This window comes from Crotalus tigris, unplaced genomic scaffold (assembly GCF_016545835.1).
Source record: "Crotalus tigris isolate CLP2741 ecotype Arizona unplaced genomic scaffold, ASM1654583v1 scf7180000018127.1262416, whole genome shotgun sequence".
NCBI lineage: Eukaryota > Metazoa > Chordata > Lepidosauria > Squamata > Viperidae > Crotalus > Crotalus tigris.
The window spans coordinates 1157365-1179970 of NW_024096838.1; the positions used below are offsets into that span (position 1 = coordinate 1157365).

Consider the following 22606-nt stretch of genomic DNA (forward strand, 5'->3'; position numbering starts at 1 on the left):
TAGATGACCTCCAAGGTCCCTTCCAACTTTATTTTTATTATGTTTAACCCCAACAATTCAGATAGGAAGTCCGTTAAGAATTCAAACATACAGTTTTTTATTATTCAAAACTTCCAGGTGCATCTGAAAATGTGGTTGTCTTCCTGGATTCAGCCACTTGATGGCAATAGTATAGCTAGGTGGAAATCTCTTCGGGCCCATTATTGTCCCTGGAAGTGGACACTTCTGAAGCCCCGGACCTCTGAATTTATGGTTTCGTGGATTTTCGCAGAATCTCTCCACATTCCAAACATTTACATGGCTTCTCCCGTGTGGCTCATTCTGGGTAGAGTTAAGGGACCCTTTTTTAATGGAATGCCTTCCCACACTTCTTGCATTTATGAGGTTTCTCCCCGACATGGACCCTTTTGTGGGATTTAAGGTTACCCTTCTGGGTAAAACTCTTTCCACACTCCGTGCACTTATGCGGTTTTTCCTCGGTGTGGATTTTTTTATGAGAATTAAGGTTACTGCGCTGGTTGAAACTCTTCCCGCACTGCGCGCATTTGTACGGTTTCTCCCCGGTGTGTATCCTCTTGTGGGACGTAAGTTGAAAGTTATGGGTAAAATTCTTTCCACACTCACCGCATTTATACGGTTTCTCTCCTGTGTGATTCATTCTATGAGAATTAAGGTTAGCCTTGTGGTTAAAGCTCTTTCCACAATCTATGCACCTAAATGGTTTCTCCCCCGTGTGGATTATTTTATGGGAAGTAAGGTATCTGCGCTGGCCAAAACTCTTTCCACATTCCATACATTTATATGGTTTCCCCCCTGAATTGATCTTTTCATCGGGAGCAAGGGAACTGGTCTCTTGGTAGGGTTTATTTCCCACACTGGCTTTTCCATGTTTAGAAAGGATATTATTGTAATGTTTTTCATCCTCTTGGCATGGATTCTCTTCTTTAGTTCGAACTGGGTATTGCTGACATAAATCTAAGCCTCCGTCAATGGTTTCCACACTTTCCACTTTTATTTTTTCTTTCTGATCTCCTTTGGGAAGAAAGTCTTGAATTTTAGAAGGTGGCGAAGGTGGGCAAGCCTGGCTGTCATCTGCCGATAGTTTTTTTCCGTTTGCTCCCACTGGCTTTGCAAACTCCTCTTGCCTCTCTCCATCCCTGAACTTTTGGAAGGCTTCCTCGTTCTCCTGCGCGTGATTTCCTTCAGAGAAAAGGAATGAATGAAAAATTGAGGCAAGGCAAAGGGGAAGCAAAATGAGAAATTCATAGCACAGGAAATAAAATTTCCTAGTGAAATTCTGTCACGGGGTCTGCGCTGTGTTGAAAGGGGTTCTGCTAATTCACATTAAACACTCTGGCCTAAGCCAGTGGTCCCCAACCTTGTTGGCTTTGCGGCCTAGCAAGTGGGGGGGGGGGAGAAAGAGAGCAGAGTTCTGTGCGAATGGCGAGCGCGCACCTGCTGTTCATATGAGTGGAGCTGCGCACGTGAGCGCAAGCAGCCACTGCTCGCACATGTGTGCTTGCCTGCCGCTTACAAACGGGGAATTAGTGGGCTGTGGCCCGAAGATTGGGGACCCTTGGTCTAAGCCAGTGATGGCAAACCTTTTAGAGACCGAGTGCCCCAAAACCGCCGCCTCCCGCCCACCCCCGCTCTGCGCCCCACCCACCCGCAGGGCCACCCACCTCCTCCATGGCCCACCACAGATCACCCAGGCAGCCTAGCAGTGCCATGGCAGCCACGTCCTCTGTCCACACGCCAAAGCATCATCTGCGTGTGACAGGGCGCGAGGATGGAGTCTTGTCCCCGCTGCCTGGCTGCCATGTCCTTGGCTGCGCTGTTCTGCGCGTACCGCGCTTGGGGGCGACTCTCCTGGGGGGGCTGCTGGTGAGGAGGGGGCTGTGGGGGGAGGCGGGGCTAGGGCAACGGCACACGTGCCCACAGAGAGGGCTCTGAGTGCCACCTCTGGCACGTGTGCCATAGATTCGCCACCACTGGTCTAAGCCTTACAAAATTTGGACTTTGAGTGACAGGTTATTACAACATTCATATGAATAAAACCACCCAGTATAGGAGTAGATTGCTTCTATTTTATGAGCTTCTTAAAGAATAAAAAAAAAATATACTTGTTTAAATAAAGCACATGCACTTATTTATATACACCCCACCCCTCCATTATTTTTGCAAATAACTCAAAGTGGTGAACATATCCAACAGAACGTCCTCCTCCTCATCCTCCTATTTTCCCCACAACCACCACCCTGTGAAGCGAGTTGGGCTGTGTGTGTGTGTGTGTGTGTGTGTGTGTGACTGGCCCAAGGTCATTTGCACCATTACCCCATTTTGTTCAATAAATTAATTCTACGTATGGATTCCTATCGAAGTCATAGCTGAAATTCAGTTTAAGGAAGTGAGGAATCCGGGAAAAGAACTTGGTAATATTTATTCTGGAGGAGAACAAGGGAGATAATGGCGGCAAGGAACTGTGCTAACTAGATCTACAGGTACCATGTTTCCTTGAAAATAACCAGAAAATAAGCCCAGCGTGATGATTCAGGATGCTCGCAATATAAGCCCCACTCCCAAAATAAGCCCCAGTTAAGATTGGCAGCCTGACGGATGCATTTAGTACTGTGTTTCCCCGAAAATAAGCGGATCTTTTTTTTTTTTTTTTTGCCTCCAAAAGCGGCACCAGGTCTTATTTTCGGAGTAGGCCTTACCTCACCTCCGGCACTGACAGCCCCACTCAGCCGGTCCACTTCTTCTGGGGCCAAAGTTCTGCAGCTGCATTCGGGCCTGCATTTTGCCTTTCCAGGAGGCCTAAGCAGTCGAGTACTGAGCTCGGGGCTCGGCTGCTGAGGTCTTGCAGAACCGAGCTATGGATTGAATCCATAGCTCGGTTCTTGGCTGCACAGGCCTTCCGGAAAGCCCCGTGACTGAGAAATGCAGGCCTGGCTGCAGAGGAGGCTTCGGAAGAAGAAGTGGGCCGGCAAGGAGAGGCCTGGCTGCAAGGGAAGTGGGTGCGGGGCGGGTGGTGCAGCTCCACCTCCCACCCCCGCCCTAGCTTGATTTGTAGGTGTGTGCCTCACCCCAAAACTAGGGCTTATTTTTGGGATAGGGCTTATATTAGGCCCACCCCTCCCCAAAAAATCAAGCTAGGGCTTATTGTTGATGTAGGCCTTACTTTTGGGGAAACATGGCACCATATTTTCCCGAAAGTAAGCCCTAATGCAGGGGTTCTCAACCTTGGCAACTTTAAGACTTATGGACTTCAACTCCCAGAATTCCTCAGCCAGCTTTGCTGGCTGAGGAATTCTGGGAGTTGAAGTCCACAAGTCTTAAAGTTGCCAAGGTTGAGAACCCCTGCCCTAATGCGTCTTTTGGAGCAAAAATCAACATAAGATCCGGTCTTATTTTGGGGGTGGGGCTTATATTACGAGTGTCCTGAAAAATCATGCTAGGGGGCTTGTTTTCCAGTTGGGGTCTTATTTTAGGGGAAACGCGGTAGTCCTCGACTTATGACCGCAACTGAGCCCAAAATTTATGTTGCTAAGTGAGACATGTGTTAACCGAGTTTTTGCCCATTTGACAACGTTTCTTGCCACAACTGCTGAGCCGTTACAGTTGTTAAATTGGTAACACGGTTGTTAAGTGAATCTGGCTTCCCCATGGACTTTGTTTCCTAGAAGGAGATCGCATGATCCCGTCATAAAGATGAACCAGCTGTCAAGCATCCGAATGTAAATCACATGACCCTGGGGATGGTGCAAGGTTTGTAAGTGTGGAAAAAAAATGATCATAAGTCGCTTTTTTTTTTTAGTGCCGCTGCAACTTTGAACGGTCACTAAACGAACTTGTCGTAAGTCAAGGATTACCTGTGATTCGTTGCTTGTCTTGAAATACCTGCCATTAACTGGAGAAAAACAATTGTGGATAGTGAAAACAGGGATCAGGGATTTTGATAAAGAATTAGCAGTCAACATAATAACAACATTGATTATCTGTTGCCATTTAATCAATCTCTCACCAGGAAGGTAAAAAAAAGAGTCGCATTTTCCCAACCATTTTTTCTAACCATCAGAACAAAAGCAAGGGTCCTTACTCAGAAAGTCTAAATTTCTGGAGTTCTCCAGCATGATTTCTCGGTAGAGTGTTTTTTGATCGGGATCTAGCAGAGACCATTCCTCCTTGGAAAAATACACAGCCACCTCTTCAAAAGACATGAGAACCTGTGTAAAATAGTAGACTTAGTTTTATATGTAAGTTCTCTCTTTTGGTTCAACAATATGTAAAACAAGAGATCTGCAGTGGGTCAAATGGATGTTGACTGTAGGATTAAGAATTATGGAATGGAATGGAATGGAATGGAATGGTATAGAATAGAATAGAATAGAATAGAATAGAATAGAATAGAATAGAATAGAATAGATGGAATGGAATGGAATAGAATAGATGGAATGGAATGGAATGGAATGGAATGGAATAGAATAGAATAGAATAGAACAGAACAGAATAGAACAGAATAGAAAATATGGTGTGGTGTGGTGTGGTGTGAAGTGGAGTAGAGTAGAGTAGAATAGAATATATGGAATGGAATGGAATGGAATGGAATAGAATAGAATAGAATAGAATAGAATAGAATAGAATAGAATAGAATAGAATAGAATAGAATAGAATAGAATAGAATAGAAAATATGGAATGGAATGGAATAGAATAGAATGGAATGGAATGGAGAGGAATAGAATACTTTATTGTCACTTTAAATCTACACTGATAAATGAGATTTCATTGCATACATCTCAATGCAAGAATGTCACTTCACGGATTTTGATTAATGCCAATATTTGTGCAGAAAAGCACATTATATGAGAAAGTGGAAAATATTTTGATTAAAGGTCTGGAGACTAGAACCTTTGAAAAACGGTTGCAGGAATTGAGTATGGATACTCTAGGGCAGGGGTAGGCAACCTTGGCTCTTTTATGACTCGTGGACTTCAACTCCCAGAATAGCATAGCTGGCTCAGGAATTCTGGGAGTTGAAGTCCACGAGTCATAAAAGAGCCAAGGTTGCCTACCCCTGCTCTAGGGAAAAGAAGGACTAGGGGGGAGGACATGATAGCAGTATTCCAATATTTGAGCGGCTACCACAAAGAAGAGGGAGTCAACTTATTTTCCAAAGCACCAGAAGGCAAGACAAGACACTAATCAAGGAGAGAAGCAACCAAGGAGAAACTTCCTAACAGTGAGAACAATTAACCAGTGGAACAGCTGGCCTCCAGACCTTGTGGGTGCTTCATCACTGGAGGTTTTTAAGAAGCAACTTGACAGCCACCTGTCTGAAATGGTATAGGTCAGGGTATAGTCAACCTTGGTATAGGCAACCTTGGCTCTTTTGTGACTCATGGACTTCAACTCCCAGAATTCCTGAGCCAGCCATGCTCCTGAGCCATGCTCAGTTGCATGGTTTTGTAGGGTGCAAATGGGCTCAATGCCATCTCTTCTTCTGCTAAACATCTACAGGTAGTTCTCGATCACAATTGAGCCCAAAATGGATGCTGCTAAATGAGCTAGACTGCAATAACAGAGGGATAGAATCAAGATCATATGAAGTGTTAATACCACTCTACAATGCCTTGTTAAGGCCACACTTGGAATACGGCATCCAGTTTTGGTCACCACAATGTAAAAAAGATGTTGAGACTCTAGAAAGAGTGCAGAGAAGAGCATCAAAGATGATTAGGGGACTAGAGGCTAAAGCATATAAGGAACGGTTGCTGGAATTGGGTATGTCTAGTTTCATGAACAGAAGGACGAGGGGTGACAGGATAGCAGTGTTCCAATATCTCAGGAGCTGCCACAAAGAAAAGGGAGTCAAGCTATTCTCCAAAGCTTCTGAAGGCAGGGGAAGAAGCAACGGATGGAAACCAATCAAGGAGAGAAGGAACCTAGAACTAAGGGGGAATTTCTTGACAGTTGGAACAATTCACCAGTGGAACAACCTGCCTCCAGAAGTTGTGAATGCTCCAACACTGGAAGTTTTTAAGAAAAGACTGGACAGCCATTTGTCCAAAATGGTATAGGGTTTCCTGTGAGCAGGGGGTTAGACTAGATGACCTCCAATGTCCCTTCCAACTTTTTTATTACTATTGATCATCGCACAGTCAGCCAGATGTTCAGACTGGATTTGGCATTTTGTCTACCTATCGAGTCCTTACCCAGGACCTGGGATAGGCAGATGTGGATGTTTGATGGTATTACAGATATCGTCGCAGGATGGAAGCAGTTCCTAATAAGGCCGCCTTTTGCAATTGACTAATAGCGAATTTGTCAATGCCAATGGTGTTCAAGTGGTGCTCCAGTTGTTTTGGGATTGCACCAAGGAGCCTATGACTATTGGTACTACCCTTGCTTGCTTTTGCCACAGTCTTTCTATTTCTATTTGTAGGTCTTTGTATTTTGTTATCTTCTCCAGTTCTTTCTCTTCTATTCTGCTGTCTCCAGGCACTGCCACGTCCACTATCCAGACTTTTTTCTCTTTCTTATCGACAATTGTTAAGTCTGGGGTGTTATGTTGCAAGTGCTTGTCTGTTTGAATTCTGAAGTCCCAGAGCAGTTTAATTTTATCATTTTCTATGACTGGAATGCTTCAAAACTGGAAGTTTTTAAGAAAAGACTGGACAGCCATTTGTCCGAAATGGTATAGGGTTTCCTGCCTGAGCAGGGGGTTAGACTAGATGACCTCCAATGTCCCTTTCAACTTTTTTATTACTATTATTATTATTATTATTATTATTATTATTATATTTGTTAAGTGAATTTTGCACCACTTTACAACCTTTCTTGCCATTGTTAAGCGAATCACCGCAGCTGTTAAGTTCATAATCCAGTTGTTAAGTGAATCTGGCTTCAGCTCGCCAGAAGGACACAAAAAACATGATCACATAACCCCAAGACACTGCAACCATCCTAAAAACGAGTCAGTTGCCAAGTTGTCTGAATTTTGATCACGTGACCACGGGGATGCTGCAACGGTCGTTAAGTATGAAAAAGGGTCCTAAGTCCCATTTTTTTTTCAGCACTGTTGTAACTTTGGAACGGTCACTAAACAAACTGTTGTTAAGTCAAGGACTACATGTACATGAAACTGAATTGGGTGTAGTTATTTGGCCTGCCTGGATTTGGGACGATTTCATTTCTGGCCTTAGATCGGAGGGCACCTGTCTAGTCAAGAATATTGCAAATTTTGCTCCAGTCGAAGTTCTGCAAAGACTTTCCATGTCACTGAGCAGGAGCTGTGATTAATAGAATAACAGAGTGGAAGGGACTGGAAGTCTTCTAGTTTAAACACCTGCTCAAGCAGAAGACCCTATACCATTTCAGAGATATGATACAAAATGTGATGACCCAGGGCCCCGCACAGAGGCAAAGCAGTCAGCTGGCGACAGAAACAGTCCTTTAGTAACTGCCAATGTTCCCCAAAAGCTCCCACATATGCTGGCAAGCCTTCAACAAAAGTGCAGGCAAGCAGCGCGCGCACACACAAACACACACACATATTCCTTTTAGCTGCCTTTGGCTGAAGACAATTTCAATACAGCTGGAGAAGTATACAATGTCCTCAAGGCCAGGCAGATAACAAGAAAACAAAACAGAAACTTAATACCGGTAAGTCCTTTTAAATCTCAGCTTGCCTGCAAGTCTGCAAGGACAGACTCAGAAATGCAGTCTGCAGGTCGTAAAGCAGGAAACCAGCCGGACTGGTATTCAAGGTGTCCAGGTTAAACAAAGGCAAGAGCACACAATTCACAACTGTCCCAAGACACCACATTTGTTCCCGGCAAATGCCCCACCCCACAGCATCTCTTTAAATCTTAATCCCCAGGGGTGCCTTGTGGAGTGGGGCTGGCGACGATCTCCTCCCGAGTAATTGAGCCTGCCTAATTGAGCCTGCCTACGTTGTTCTCTCCTCCTCTCAGCTCTCCTTGCTCTAGGATCAGGTGGGGGGGGCTTGCTCCTCGCTTGAACTCTGCCTCCCCTGTTCCAAACCTGAAGGGCCCTGGCCTGCCTCAGCCTGCTCTTCCCCACAGTCCTCCGAAGCCACAGACACCTCCTCCTGGACCTCAACAGGGTCCTGCTCCCCCTTCGATTCAGGCTGGAGGGAGGCATGACACAAAATCTGCATCCTTTCCCAGATAACTGAGCTGAGGTGGTGCAGCAGTTAGAGTGCAGTACTGCAGGCCACTTTAGCTGACTGTGTTCAGCAGGTCAGCGGTTCAAATCTCACCGGCTCAAGGTTGACTCAGCCTTCCATCCTTCCAGGGTAGGTAAAATGAGGAACCAGATTGTTGGGGGCAATGTAAATATATATATACATTGCTTACTGGTGTACACCGCTTAGAGAGTGCTTGCACTTAAAGCAGTATATAAGTCTCATAAATAAATAAATAACAGCCCTTCATTCATTCATTCATTCATTCATGAATCACTAAAGTATTCGACATGCCCTTTAAAACCACTTCAAAGTTTCAACCAGTCCAGAATGCAGAAAAATTTCCTGATATGCTTCTAAAGCAGTGGTTCTCAACCTGTGGGTCGGGACCCCATTTGGGGTCGAACGACCATTTCACGGGGGTCGCCAAACAACGCAGTCCGCCATTTCCCCCCCCCCCCTTTTCCTTAGCTGTGCTACTCCCTTGAATAGAGTCTAATTCTATTGGCTTTCAAAAGCCAATAGGAATTGTCCAGGCTGTCTCTGCCCTGCTGAGCCCGCCAAAAATCCAAAACGGTGCTGCAAGTTGTCTGCAGCGAAGGCGAGCTGTCCGGAAGTTTCCACCCCTCCCTGCTGAGCAACTACTAAAAATGTAAGTAAAAGAGGGCCAGGGGTGGGAGGTGGGAGGCCGGCGGGTGCAGGGAGGGTTGCTGGCGCGCATGGGGCCTGGCGGGTGCCTTACCTCCCTTGGGCTGGGCCAGCTGGTGGCCCAGCTGGTGGTCGGCCTGCGCCGTCTCTGCCGCTTGCCAGCTACGCCTCGGTCGGCGCAGGGGACGGCACCACGCATGCGTGACACTCCCGAGCAGGGAAAGTCCTCGACTTACGACCGGTTGGGTAGTCCTCGACGTACGACCGGTTGGGTAGTCCTCGACTTACAACCGGCTGGGATCGCGGCATTAAAAAGGTTGAGAACCCACTGTTCTAAAGTGAATTAAATGCTGATTGTTATCTATAAAGCACTACATGACACAGCACCCAAGTATTTAAAGGGCCACTGATCTCCCTTTGTACTAGCCCAGTGGTGGCGAACCTATGGCACGGGTGCCAGAGGCGGCACTCAGAGCCCTCTCTGTTGGCACGCGCGCCCTCGCCCCAGTCCTAGGCCTTCAGCTGGGTTTTATAAAACCTTTTCGCTTTAGGCCTCCGCCGCTGTGTACAAAAAAAAAGGTTCAATCAGTCTATTTCAACTTCTCATGGGGAAAAAAAAAGATCTTGCAAAGTTGGAATTGATTGATTGAACTTTTTAGTCCCACCCAGTTTGCTGTTACCACCGCAGCCACGCCCACCCAATGGGCCACACCCACCCAATGGGCCTCACCCACCCGGCACCCGACAATGCGTAAATGGGTTTTGGGTTGCAGTTTGGGTACTCGATCTCTAAAAGGTTCGCCATCACTGTGCTAGCCCAATTGGTTTGATTGGACAAAAGGCTGTGGGTCCCTTCAATTAAATAATGTCATCTACTGGGACATCGGAAGCTTGTGTTCTCTGAAGTGGCACCTGTCCTCCGGAATGAGGCCCCCTCTGATAGCCACATTGCTGGCATTCCTCAAAACATTAAAGATCTAGCTGTTTTCCTAATCCAGGGGTAGGCAACCTTGGCTCTTTTATGACTCGTGAACTTCAACTCCCAGAATTCCTGAGCCAGCCATGCTGTCCTAAACCTTTAATAAGGATATTATAGGTCAGGGGTCCCCAACCTGTGAGCTGTGGACCACTTGTGTGCCACGGCCTATTGGCCACAGGGCCAGGTGAGTGGCTGGCCGGTGAGCGCACGCACACAGCCCCACTCGCACGAGCATCGAAGCGAGATCACGGGCATTCACGGCCCCACTTGTGCAAGCGTTGCGGGCATTAATGCGAGCAGTGCTATGAGTGTCGTGGGCATTTGCAGTCACATTTGAGCAAGCATCACTGACGTTCACAGTGCCACTCATGTGCCACTGGCGTTTGCGGCCCCACTCACAGATCTCGGTCCCACTCTCACAAGCAATGGGTGATTGTGCACATGCATGCATGCATGCGTTCACCCCCCTCCTCCAAACCATCCATTCTTTCCCTAGACCCCCCCACTCCAGGCCATCAACCCCGAAAGGCTGGGGAACTCTGTTCTAGGTCCCTAACAGATTAGGATTTAGATGGTTTGTGGTTATCTGGATATAATATTGGTTGCTGTGATTCTTTATTGAGTTCTATTTTAGTCCTGTTGGCTTTGTTGCATAGTGTTCAGTTGGTTGGAAACAGTTGGTAAATCAACTCCCACCAGTCTCCAAACTGTGGGAAATGGCTGGCAAGTGCACGCACATGTGCGCGCACCCCCCCCCCCACTCGCGCTAGCAGTCCCGTTTGTGCATGCGTGTTGTGATTCCTCATCAACCAGTGGACCCAGCAGCTGAGTCTGGGGAATCGGAGGAGGAGGAGAAGGAGGCTGGAGTGACGTCAGAGTCAAAGGAAGGCTCTGAGGAGCTCCAAGACTTACAGTCTGACGAGGAGCCTGGCCCCTCTACTCGCGCTCAGTCTGAGACACAGCTGTGCTGGGAGGACAGTAATGACTCACAGCTGGAAGACATCCAGGATGCTTGGTCAGAAAGCCAAGAGGAATGCAATGGGGTGGCTCCAAAGGCAAAGGAGAAGGCATTAGGAAGACACGCCTTGGCTGCATAATAAAAGGGGAAGTGTGGGAGGTGCTGGTAATAATAATAATAATAATAATAATAATAATAATAATAATAATAATCCCCCAGTGAGGCACTACCTTGACGTGGTTGTGGGGCTTGTGTACTCTGAGGAAGTTGAGAGCTAGGCCAGAGGTTCAACCATACTGGACAGGTCTCATCAGAGGAGTCAGACAAAGAGTGTCTCTCCCATAAAAAATATGGTGAGACGTAAATTGCAGAATGCCATACCGGCTCGGACGTCGCCCGGGTTAACAAGGTCCGCACTAGATATTGAAGTTCCTGGATATCTGGTGAAAAATGGGTTACAGGACTCAGGACTGTTGGCTGAGCAACCAGGGCCAGCAGCTGCAGAACTACTGGAAGAAAAGGTGTTTACCCGTCGCAGATACACAGTGATGGAAAACAAAGAAATAATGATCTGTTACTACAGATCAAGTCCAACAAGACGAGGATATCTAAAACGAATGCACCAGTTCTGGAAAGAACAACATCCAGAATCAGAAATAACAGAACAGAGACTAGCAGATCAACGCCGATTTATAACACGAAATAAAGTATTCACAGAAACAGAATTGGACGAACTGCAAAGGTTTACCCAGGGCAAAGAAATCAAAGCCTTACCAGAAGTAATTCAGAATGTAGAGGCAAACCAGGGGGAGTTGGCAGTGAAGGAATCCAGCAGAGATATACAACTGTTCTCATTTGGAAACCAGGCACCTCTTCCTCAGGAAGAACAAAACCCTCTAACTAAAGAAATAAAAGAATTGAAACAAAGAATAACTGAGCATCTAGAACAGCACAAAAACAACAGAATAAGGCTGCCTGCATTGAAGCTTGTTCCAAAGAAACAGCTAGCACAAGCATTAAAAGATGCAAATACTGCAATATCAAGTATAAGCACCAATTCACTGCAAGAAACAAACCAACTAATGTACAGCACAGCTGCAGTTATAACTGAATACCTGGGATGCAAAATCAACAAAGAAGAAAAACAAACAAACAATGCACCACAAAATTGGAAGGTTAGACTAGAAAATAAGATCAGCAAGTTAAGATCACATGCAAGCAAGCTAGAACAGATGAAAGAAAAGAAGCTGAAGAACAAGAAGACCAAAGAATACCTAATCAAGAAATACCACTTAGAAACAAGGAAGATCAAGGAAGCACTGGAAATAATAAAGCAACAAATAACAGCTATAGCCAGGAAAATCAGTAGATATGAAGCTCGAATTGCAAACTATAGGCAGAACCTCCAATTTCAATCCAATCAGAAACGTTTCTACCAATCCATCAATGGAGAAACTGCAAGGAATCAGTCAGTACCTGACAAGGAAGAAACAGTGCAATTCTGGAAGCAGATATGGGATAACCCAAAGAAATACAACAAGGATGCAGCTTGGTTAAAAGAGGTGGATGCAAATAAAACAGAAGTTGAAATGAAAGAACTAGTAATAACAACAAAAATGGTAGAAAAAAGAGCAAAGAAAATCAAAAATTGGTCAGCACCAGGTGAAGATGAACTGCATGGGTTTTGGTTGAAACATCTAACTGTTATACACCCACTCATTGCCAAGCAGTTCAACAATATACTACAGGAGGAGAAATTGAAAAGTGGCTAACAACTGGGAAAACCTACCTAATAATGAAAAATCCAGCAAAAGGGGCAACACCAGGTAACTACAGGCCAATTACCTGCTTACCAACAACTTTCAAATTACTAACTGGTGTGGTAGCTGATGCAGTACAACAGCATCTAGTTGAAAACAATCTCTTTCCACCTGAGCAGAAAGGAAACCGCCCCAATAGCAGAGGAACAAAAGATCAACTCCTAATAGACAAAATGATCTTGGAAAACTGCAAGAGAAGGAAGACCAACCTGAATGTGGCATGGATTGACTACAAAAAGGCATTTGACTCTCTGCCACATGATTGGATAATAAAGTGCCTAGAAATAACAGGAGTCAGTAGAAACATCAGAAAATTTGTGCAAAGATCGATGGCACAATGGAAGACACAGTTGCAGATCAATGGTGAGAGGCTGGGAGAGGTTAATATCAAGAGAGGAATATTTCAAGGAGATTCATTATCACCATTACTATTTGTTATTGCACTGTTTCCTCTGTCAACAATACTGAATAACTCAGGACATGGCTATCAAACATCAAAAACATCTGCTAGACTATCCCACCTCCTCTACATGGATGATCTGAAGCTGTATGGAAAAACATCATCTGAAATAGAATCGCTGCTCAACACTGTCCGTATATATAGCCAAGATATTGTAATGGAGTTTGGCTTGGACAAATGTGCCACACTTACTATCAAACAAGGAAAAATAGTGAAAACTGAAGGAATCAAGATGCCCCACGAAAATAACATTAAGAGTCTGGATGAGGAAGAGTACTACAAATACTTGGGTATCCTTCAAGCTGACAACATCAAGCACACTGAAGTCAAGAAAAAGATTAGAGGTGAATACATCAAGAGAGTGAAGAAGATCTTAAAGTCCAAACTCAATGGAGGAAATACCATAAAGGCAATCAACACCTGGGCAATCCCAGTCATTAGGTACACAGCTGGAATAGTGGACTGGACTCAAGCAGAACTAAAAGCAATGGATAGGCAGACCAGAAAAATAATGACAATGAATCATGCCCTTCATCCACGCAGTGACATTGATAGACTTTATCTACCAAGGCAAATAGGTGGGCGTGGAATGCTACAAGTACATCAGATGGTTGAAGAAGAAAAAATGGCTTTGGAAGAATATCTGAAGAACAATGATGAAGATGCACTGAAATTAGTATATCAGGAAGGTTTACTAACTACTGGAGAGACCAAACTGGCCTACAAGAAAGACCAAATGAAGAACAGAATAGAGGCATGGGAAGACAAAGCACTACATGGCCAATACATGAAAAAAATAGCTGGGAAAGCAGATAATAATAAAACCTGGCAATGGCTAAGAGCAGGAAAATTGAAGAAAGAGACCGAGGGACTAATTCTGGCTGCACAAGACCAAGCCTTAAGGACAAATGCATACAAAGTCAAAATTGAGAAGACAGCAACAGACAGTAAGTGCCGCCTATGCAAAGAAGCTGAAGAAACAGTGGACCACTTGGTAAGCTGTTGCAAGAAGATTGCACAGACTGATTACAAGCAGCGGCATGACAAAGTAGCAACAATGGTGCATTGGAAGATCTGCAAAAAATATCATTTGCCTGTAAGCAAAAACTGGTGGGATCATAAAATAGAGAAAGTCATAGAAAATGATAAAATTAAACTGCTCTGGGACTTCAGAATTCAAACAGACAAGCACCTGCAACATAACACCCCAGACTTAACAATTGTCGATAAGAAAGACAAAAAAGTCTGGATAGTGGACGTGGCAGTGCCTGGAGACAGCAGAATAGAAGAGAAAGAACTGGAGAAGATAACAAAATACAAAGACCTACAAATAGAAATAGAAAGACTGTGGCAAAAGCAAGCAAGGGTAGTACCAATAGTCATAGGCTCCTTGGGTGCAATCCCAAAACAACTGGAGCACCACTTGAACACCATTGGCATTGACAAATTCGCTATTAGTCAATTGCAAAAGGCGGCCTTACTAGGAACTGCTTCCATCCTGCGACGATATATGTAATACCATCAAACATCCACATCTGCCTATCCCAGGTCCTGGGTAAGGACTCGATAGGTAGACAAAATGCCAAATCCAGTCTGAACATCTGGCTGACTGTGCGAGGATCCATAATAATAATAATAATAAAAAGTTGGAAAGGACATTGGAGGTCATCTAGTCCAACCCCCTGCTCAGGCAGGAAACCCTATACCATTTCAGACAAATGGCTGTCCAGTCTCTTCTTAAAAACTTCCAGTGTTGGAGCATTCACCGGTTCTGGAGGCAGGTTGTTCCACTGGTTAATTGTTCTCACTGTCAGGAAGTTTCTCCTTAGTTCTAGGTTGCTTCTCTCTTTGATTAGTTTCCACCATTGCTTCTTGTCCTGCCTTCAGGTGCTTTGGAAAATAGCTTAATTCCCTCTTCTTTATGGCAGCCCCTGAGATATTGGAATACTGCTATCATGTCCCCCCTTGTCCTTCTCTTCGTTAAACTAGACATACCCAATTCTAGCAACCGTTCCTTATATGCTTTAGCCTCCAGTCCCCTAATCATCTTTGTTGCTAGCGCCACCGCTAGCGTCCTGCAGTCGCGAGTGACCCATTTGCGCATGCATGCACAGGCACCAGAACTGCCACAGTGGCTTGCGGTCCACTTACGCATGTGTGCAGCTGCTGGTGCTGCCGCTGGGTGTGCACCTGTTTGGGCACATATGCAGCGGACATTTTTCTGCTCCTCCCTTTCCCTCCAGGACAATCCGGAAAGGCTGGGGAACTCTGAACTACACTGAGTACAGCTAGTCCTTAACTTACAACTTACAATTGAGCCCAAAATGTATGTCGCTAAGCGAAACATCTGTTAAATGAGTTTTGCCCCATTTTACAACCTGTCTTGCTACGGTTGCTAAGCGAATCTGGCTTCCCCATTGACTCTGCTTCTCAGAAAGTCACAAAAGGGGATCCATCACCCAGATACACTGTAACGGTCATAAATATGAGTCAGCTGCCAAGCGTCTGAATTTTGATCACGTGGCCATGGGGATGGTGCAACCATCATGTGAAAAATGGTTTAAGTCCCTTTTCTTCCAGTGCCGTTGCAGCTTTCAATAGTCACTAAACAAACTGTTATAAGTTGAGGACTCTCTATATATAATTTTCAGGGCTCTTCTGTGAGTGCACAGAGTGCACCTTTCTGGAGCACCTTTCACAAATAGGCCCATCACTGGTTCTCATCCTACCTGACAGTTACAGGAGGAAATGCTGGTGCAATCGCTAACATTTTAGCTGATATACTGCAAAGTCTCCTGAGGGATTGAGCCCATGAAAAGGATTAAATATGGAATGGAATGGAATGGAACAGAAAATGAATAGAACAGAAAATGAACAGAACAGAATAAAATAGAACAGAAACTGAATAGAATAGAAAATGAACAGAACAGAATAAAATAGAACAGAAACTGAATAGAATAGAAAATGAACAGAACAGAAAATGAACAGAACAGAACAGAATAAAATAGAACAGAAACTGAATAGAATAGAATAGAAGCAGAAACATCAGAGTTGGATAGGACCTTGGAGGTCATCTAGTCCAACCCCCTGCTCAGGCAGGAAACCCTATACCAGTGGTTCTCAACCTTTCTAATGCCGTGACCCCATAATACAGTTCCCCATGTTGTGGTGACCCCCAACCACTTATACATCACTGGGTGCCAGGGGCGTGGCCAAAGGGGGAAAAAATGGCAGACAGCCTTGTTTGGCGACCCCCGTGAAATGGTCGTTCAACCCCAAATGGGGTCCCGACCCACAGGTTGAGAACCACTGCCCTATACCATTTCAGACAAATCATTGTCCAGTCTTTTCTTAAAAACTTCCAGTGTTGGAGCATTCACCACTTCTAGAGGCAGGTTGTTCCACTGGTTAATTGTTCTCACTGTCAGGAAGTTTCTCCTTAGTTCTAGGTTCCTTCTCTGTTTGGTTAGTTTCCACCTGTTGCTTCTTGTCCTGCCTTCAGGCGCTTTGGAAAATAGCTTGACTCCCTCTTCTTTGGGGCAGCCCCTGAGATATTGGAACACTGCTATCATGTTCCCCCCTCGTCCTCCTCCTCATTAAACTAGACATACCCAATTCCAGCAACCGTTCTCTATATGTTTTAGCCTCCAGTCCTCTGTTGTGAAGCGCTAGCAACATTCTGAATGCAGACTAATTTCGGTGTCTTGTCAGACTAACAACAGTTCTGAGAGGGGATTTAAGTTAAATATTACTGATCAGCCATTCTGAACCTCTATTTCATGTTTTTTCAGAGCCAATAATATCCTATGTCAGTATTTCTCAACCTTGACAATTTTAAGGCATGTGGACTTCAATTCCCAGAATTCCACAGCCAGCAATGCTGGCTGTGGAATTCTGGGAGTTGAAGTCCACATGCCTTAAAATTGTCAAGGTTGAGAAACACTGTCCTATGTAGATGCATCAAAAGTGGCTTTTATTTTGAAAAAGCAACTGGGCTGATTTTTTGAGGAAAAACGAGACATTTGGCTTCTCATCCTGGAAGATTCATCAGTTGTACTGGATGCTGTGGAAGATGGAAAGACAGTTACTGACAGTTGAGATTAGTTGATGGGAGGGGGAAGAGGTCTGACAGATGGGGGGGGGAGATGGAAAGATTGTGTTTCCTTTGCAGTCAACTGATCTTAACACTCTCCGAGACACCATTGTGGTTACTAATTCAACTGATGGAGCTTCCAGGATAGGAAGCGAAACGTCTCTCGTTTTTCCTCAAAACCAGTCCAGTTTTCCCTTTCAAAATAAAAACCCATCTTTGATACTACTAGGACCCGGATAACTGAGAATCTTCATAGACGTCGTACGTAGAGTATATGACAAAAATCACCTCCAGTTGATCTATCATCGTTGACCCTTTGGCTCCTACCTGAGTTGGACGTTCAGCGGCTTTTTCAACTCCATCAGAAAAAGAAGAAGAATCTATGAATGCCGACTCTCCTGTGAGATAGAAAGCGAGAAATATTTATTGATTTATGTGGAAAAATTTATATTGCCGCCTACTCGCACACGGCGACTCAAGGCGGCTTACGCGGACATAGAAACACCATTTTAAAAAAGTAAAAATAGTTAAGAAAAATAATAAAATAACAACCCCACCCCACCCCTGATGACAACACGCATTCATACTAGCCATTTAATGGGCTCCATCCCGCTCTGGGGTCCCCAGACCCGCTGGCAGAACCACGTCTTCAGCGCCTTCCGAAAAGAGTGTTTATTTATTTATTTATTTATGAGACTTATATACCGCTTTAAGTGCAAGCACTCTCTAAGCGGTGTACACCAGTAAGCAATGTATATATATATTTACATTGCCCCCAACAATCTTGGGTCCTCATTTTACCTACCCCGGAAGGATGGAAGGCTGAGTCAACCTTGAGCCGGTGAGATTTGAACCGCTGACCTGCTGAACACAGTCAGCTAAAGTGGCCTGCAGTACTGCTGCGCCACCTGTTAGAGTGGGGGGCTAGTTTAATCTCTGGGGCGATGATGTTCCAGAGAAAGGGAGCCATCACAGAGAAGGCCTTTCTTCTGAGTCCCACCAGATCAGTGGTTCTCAACCTGTGGGTCGGGACCCCATTTGGGGTCGAACGACCATTTCACGGGGGTCGCCAAACAACGCAGTCCGCCATTTTTTTCCTCCTTTTCCTTAGCTGTGCTACTCCCTTTTATTCTATTGGCTTTTGAAAGCCAATAGAATAGACTCTCTTGAATAGAGTAATTTTATTGGCTTTCAAAAGCCAATAGGAATTGTCCAGTCTGTCTCTGCCCTGCTGAGCCCGCCAAAAGTCCCATTCTGCAAACGGTGCTGCACCAGTTGAGTAGTCCTCGACTTACGACCAGTTAAGTAGTCCTCGACTTACGACCGGTTGGGGGTCGCGGCATTAAAAAGGTTGAGAACCACTGTACCAGATGTATCTCCTTAGGGCAGAGATCCCCAACCCCTGGTCCGTAGACTAATACCAGGCCGCGGCATGCCAGCAACTGGGCCCCACAAACAAGCAAAACCCCATCCGCAGGATGCAGGCAGCACACAAAACCACGCCCCCTCCGGTCTGCAGAAAAACCTCTCGTTGTGTTAACCAGTCCTTGGTGCCAAAAGGTTGGGGACGTCTGCCTTAGGGGACGGGACCCGGAACGTTCCTTGCCTCCCCGCTCTACTGGGTCGGGTGGGTCAGCGAGAGACAGTCCCTCAAATAACCTGGTCCCAAGCCATGAAGGGCTTTAAAGGGGATAATCAGGACCTTGGATTGCACCCGGAAGCAAATCGGCAACCAATGCGGTTCCCGCAGGAGAGGTAATACATGTGCAACCAAGGTTTGTCCAAAACCATGCGGGCTGCTGCGTTTTGCACCAACTGGAGCTTTCGGATGCTCTTCAGGGGCAGTCCCATATAGAGCGTGTTGCAATAGTCAAGACGGGAGGTGACTAGGGCAAAATTTTAGAGATAAAATTTCCAGAAACATAGTAATTATGTTATTGGTTAAGGCAGTGGTTCTCAACCTGTGGGTCGGGACCCCATTTGTGGTCGAACGACCATTTCACGGGGGTCGCCAAACAACGCAGTCCGCCATTTTTTCCCCTTTTTCCTTAGCTGTGCTATTCCCTTTTATTCTATTGGCTTTGGAAAGCCAATAGAATAGACTCTCTTGAATAGAATCTAATTCTATTGGCTTTCAAAAGCCAATAGGAATTGTCCAGGCTGTCTCTGCCCTTCTGAGCCCGCCAAAAGCCCCATTCTGCAAACGGTGCTGCACCAGTTGAGTAGTCCTCGACTTACAACCGGTTGAGTAGTCCTCGACTTACGACCGGTTGGGGGGTCGCGGCATTTAAAAAGTTGAGAACCACTGGGTTAAGGATTCTGCAAAACAGGGCCCAGAGAATGGGGGGGGGGGAAGTGCCTCTTTCTGAGGAACGTTCTCTTACTGGGAGAGATGGCTTGACTTTGATCTTCATGGAAGATCTCCCTGAAGAACATCTCCTGGGAAGGCTCTGGTGGATCCCTCCTTTTCTCCAGATCCTCAGGGATGGTCTTCAAGTCAGCCCTCTGGAACTGAAGGATCTGAAGAAGCAACAAAGTACAAATAATGGAACGTACAAAAAAGGAAGCAGGTGCTCACAGGAACAATCGGCATTAAGCATCTCCTTCCTTTCGTATCTTCGTAACACTACAAGTAGTCTTCAACTTACCACAGTTCATTTAGTGGCCGTTCGAAGTTTCAACAGCACTGAATAAAGTGACTTACGACCATTTTGCACAGTTACAACGTTTACGGCATCCCCAGGTTCATGTGATCAAAATTCAGACGTTTGACAACCGGCTCGTATTTATAACGCTTGCTGTGTCCTGGGGGGGAGGGGGGGAAGGACACGTGATCCCCGTTTGCGACCGTGTGACAAGCAGAGTCAATGGGGAGGCCATATTGTCTTCACGACTGGCTTAATCACTGCAGTGATTCGCTTAACAACTGTGGCAGGACAGGCTGTAAAACTCACTTAACAAGTGCCTCACTTCACCAGAGAAATGTTCGGCTCCACTGTGGTCGTAAGCCGGGGACCGTCAGTATTCAGTTACAGTTGATGTACCCACTGTTTCCAATCAACTCCACAGTACACAATAAAACCAACAGGACTAAACTAGAACGCAATAAAGAATCAACCGGCTTACTAACCTCTTTCAGCGATTCACTTAACGTCGTGAAACGGGTAAAACTCACTGAACAAATGTCTCCCTGAACAACAAAAATGTTGGCCTCCATTATAGTCATAAGCCGAGGACTACCTGTGTAAAGTCAGCCTGTAAGAATCCTAACCTATGGTTATTCTTTGACGTCCATTTTGAGCTTGCCAAGTGAAGGCCTCTCACCTGCAGCTCTGCCTTCTCCTTCTCCTCCTCCGCCTGGCTCAGGAGGAACCCTTCCGCCAGGGCCACCGCCTGGCAGGTGGTCTCTGCTCCACACTCCCGGACCCAGCTCTCCACCTCCGGGGGCATGAAGCCAAGGAACTGGTCCAGGACCACCAGGTCCTGCATTTGATCTTTGGTGTTCCTTTCGGGCTGCAGCCAATGGCGGCAAAGCTGGTGGAGATGGCTGCACATGTTCCGAGGGCCCTGAGCCCACAAGGAGGAGGACAGGGCCTCCATCTTCCTCCTGGTGATTTGCCGCAGGGCATGCTGAAGATCCTGCCCTTTCCTCCACGATGCATCCTTCACAAAGGGGACACCCGGATGGGGACAGCAGAAGTCGGGGACGCCACTCTTAAGCGACTCGAGAAGCTCCTGTTGAGGATCTCTGGTGGCTTCCTTCCTCCATGGGATGTCCTTCCAACAGGGAGCATCGTCGCTCTCCAACTGCGGCTCAGGTGCCTCCTTCGCCAGGGAAGGCCCGGAGTCAGTGGGCACTATCTTTCCTGGTGCAAGATGCTCCTGGTGGGCCCCCTCCATGGCCTTCTTCCTCCACAGGAAGTCCTTCCAACAGGGAGCATTGTCCCTCTCCACCTGCAGCCCGCAGACCTCCTTCGGATGGGGAGAGCAGAAGTCCGGGATGGCAGTCTTTCCTGACTCAAGAAGCTTCTGGTGGGGACCTGTGGTGGCTTCCTTCCTCCAGGGGATGTCCTTCCAAGAGGGGGCATCCATCTCAGCTGGCATCCCACATGCAAGGAGAGACTTTAAGTCAACGGGCACCGTCTTTCGGGGCATAAGATGCTCCTGATGGGGGTCTTTGGGAGAGCTCTCCCCGGGGGCCTCTTGGGGGGACCTGTGACCCAGTCCTGCCTCCTCCAAGGAGATTTTTGGCACGGTCCCATTGGGGTCCTCTTCTTGTTCTTCTTCATCATCATCATTATCCTTCTCATCCTCTTCCTCCTTCCCCACCATCTTTCGGGGCATAAGATGCTCCTGATGGGGGTCTTTGGGAGAGCTTTCCCCGGGGGCCTCTTGGGGGGACCTGTGACCCAGTCCTGCTTCCTCCAAGGAGATTTTTGGCACGGTCCCATTGGGATGCTCTTCTTGTTCATCTTCATCATCCTCATTAGCCTTCTCATCCTCTTCCTCCTTCCCCACCACCATCTCCACCCGATCGGGGCAGCTGGGCGCTCTCCTCCGCGCCAGGCGCAGCGCCTTCTCCAGCAGCGGACGCAGGTCCTCCACCGGCAGCTCGTCGGCCCGCTCGGCCCAGCCTTCCTCCTGCAGGGCCTGGAGCAGGGCCAGCAGCTGCCGCCGCCGCCGCCACCACCCCAGCCGGGCGCTTCCTTTCTCCCGCGGCAGCGACTCCAGCGCCCGGAGCGCCTCCCGCGGCCGCTTCTCCAGCAGCGCCTCCAGAGCAGGCGCAGCACTTCCGGACAGGTCTGGTCCCTCCGCTCCCTCCAGCTCGGCCGCCAGCCCCAGCAGGGCCGTCCGCAGCGCCGCCACGCCGGGCGTCCTCCCGCGCCTCCGTCCCGCCGAGGCGAAGGCCGGAGCCGCGCCCTGGCCCAGGGCCTGGATGCCGCGCAGGAGCGCCATCTCCAACCGCAGCAGCCCCTGCAGCCGCTCCTGCTCGGCTTCCGACAGCCTCGCGTTGCGGGCCAGCAGCGCCTCCCGGCCTCGCCGGGCTTGGCTGAGCTGCGCGCAGAAGCGCTCCAGGTTCGGCGGCCCGTCCAACTTCACCGCCCAGCGCCAGCGGGCCTGGACCGGCGGGGAGACGTGCGCCGCCAGCAGCGCCTCGGCTTTGGCCAGCTTGCGCGCCAGCCGCTCCGGGGAGAAACCCAGCGCGGCCGCCATTTCCCTCGCTTCGCCTGGCCTGGCCTGGCCTGGCAGCTGGAGACCCCGCCTCTTCTGCCCAAGCCCTCCTCCCGAAAGGCGGAGCTCTGTGGGCCACGCCCCTCCCGGCCCTACTGGGAAATCTCTTTTGCAGGCCCCTCAACCGGAATACAATAGAGTACAGTAGAGAAGAGAAGAGTATAGAGTAGAATAGAGTATAGAATAGAGCAGTGTTTCTCAACCTTGAC

At 47.2% G+C, this 22606-nt stretch overlaps 1 protein-coding gene across 1 annotated transcript; it reads right to left on the minus strand.

Moving 5' to 3' along the window:
- Positions 1-73: 73 nt before the first annotated feature.
- LOC120310185 lies at positions 74-22463 on the minus strand. Its single transcript, XM_039348314.1, has 5 exons — positions 20490-22463; positions 19550-19685; positions 17493-17563; positions 4100-4226; positions 74-1200 (listed from the first exon to the last, which is right to left on the minus strand). Exons 1-5 carry the CDS (start codon positions 22377-22379, stop codon positions 347-349), a joined length of 3078 nt encoding a protein of 1025 aa, XP_039204248.1. The 5' UTR covers positions 22380-22463; the 3' UTR covers positions 74-346.
- Positions 22464-22606: the final 143 nt, after the last annotated feature.

What these genes read in the sequence shown, in the direction of transcription:
- LOC120310185 (XM_039348314.1), bottom strand. Translation starts at nt 22,379, where the DNA reads ATGGCGGCCGCGCTGGGTTTCTCCCCGGAGCGGCTGGCGCGCAAGCTG. An exon ending in AAGTCAAGCCATCTCTCCCA is followed by an intron (nt 17,564 to 19,549) that starts GTAAGAGAACGT and finishes TCTATCTCACAG; the next exon opens with GAGAGTCGGCATTCATAGAT. An exon ending in CAGAAATTTAGACTTTCTGA is followed by an intron (nt 1,201 to 4,099) that starts GTAAGGACCCTT and finishes TTTTCTCTGAAG; the next exon opens with GAAATCACGCGCAGGAGAAC.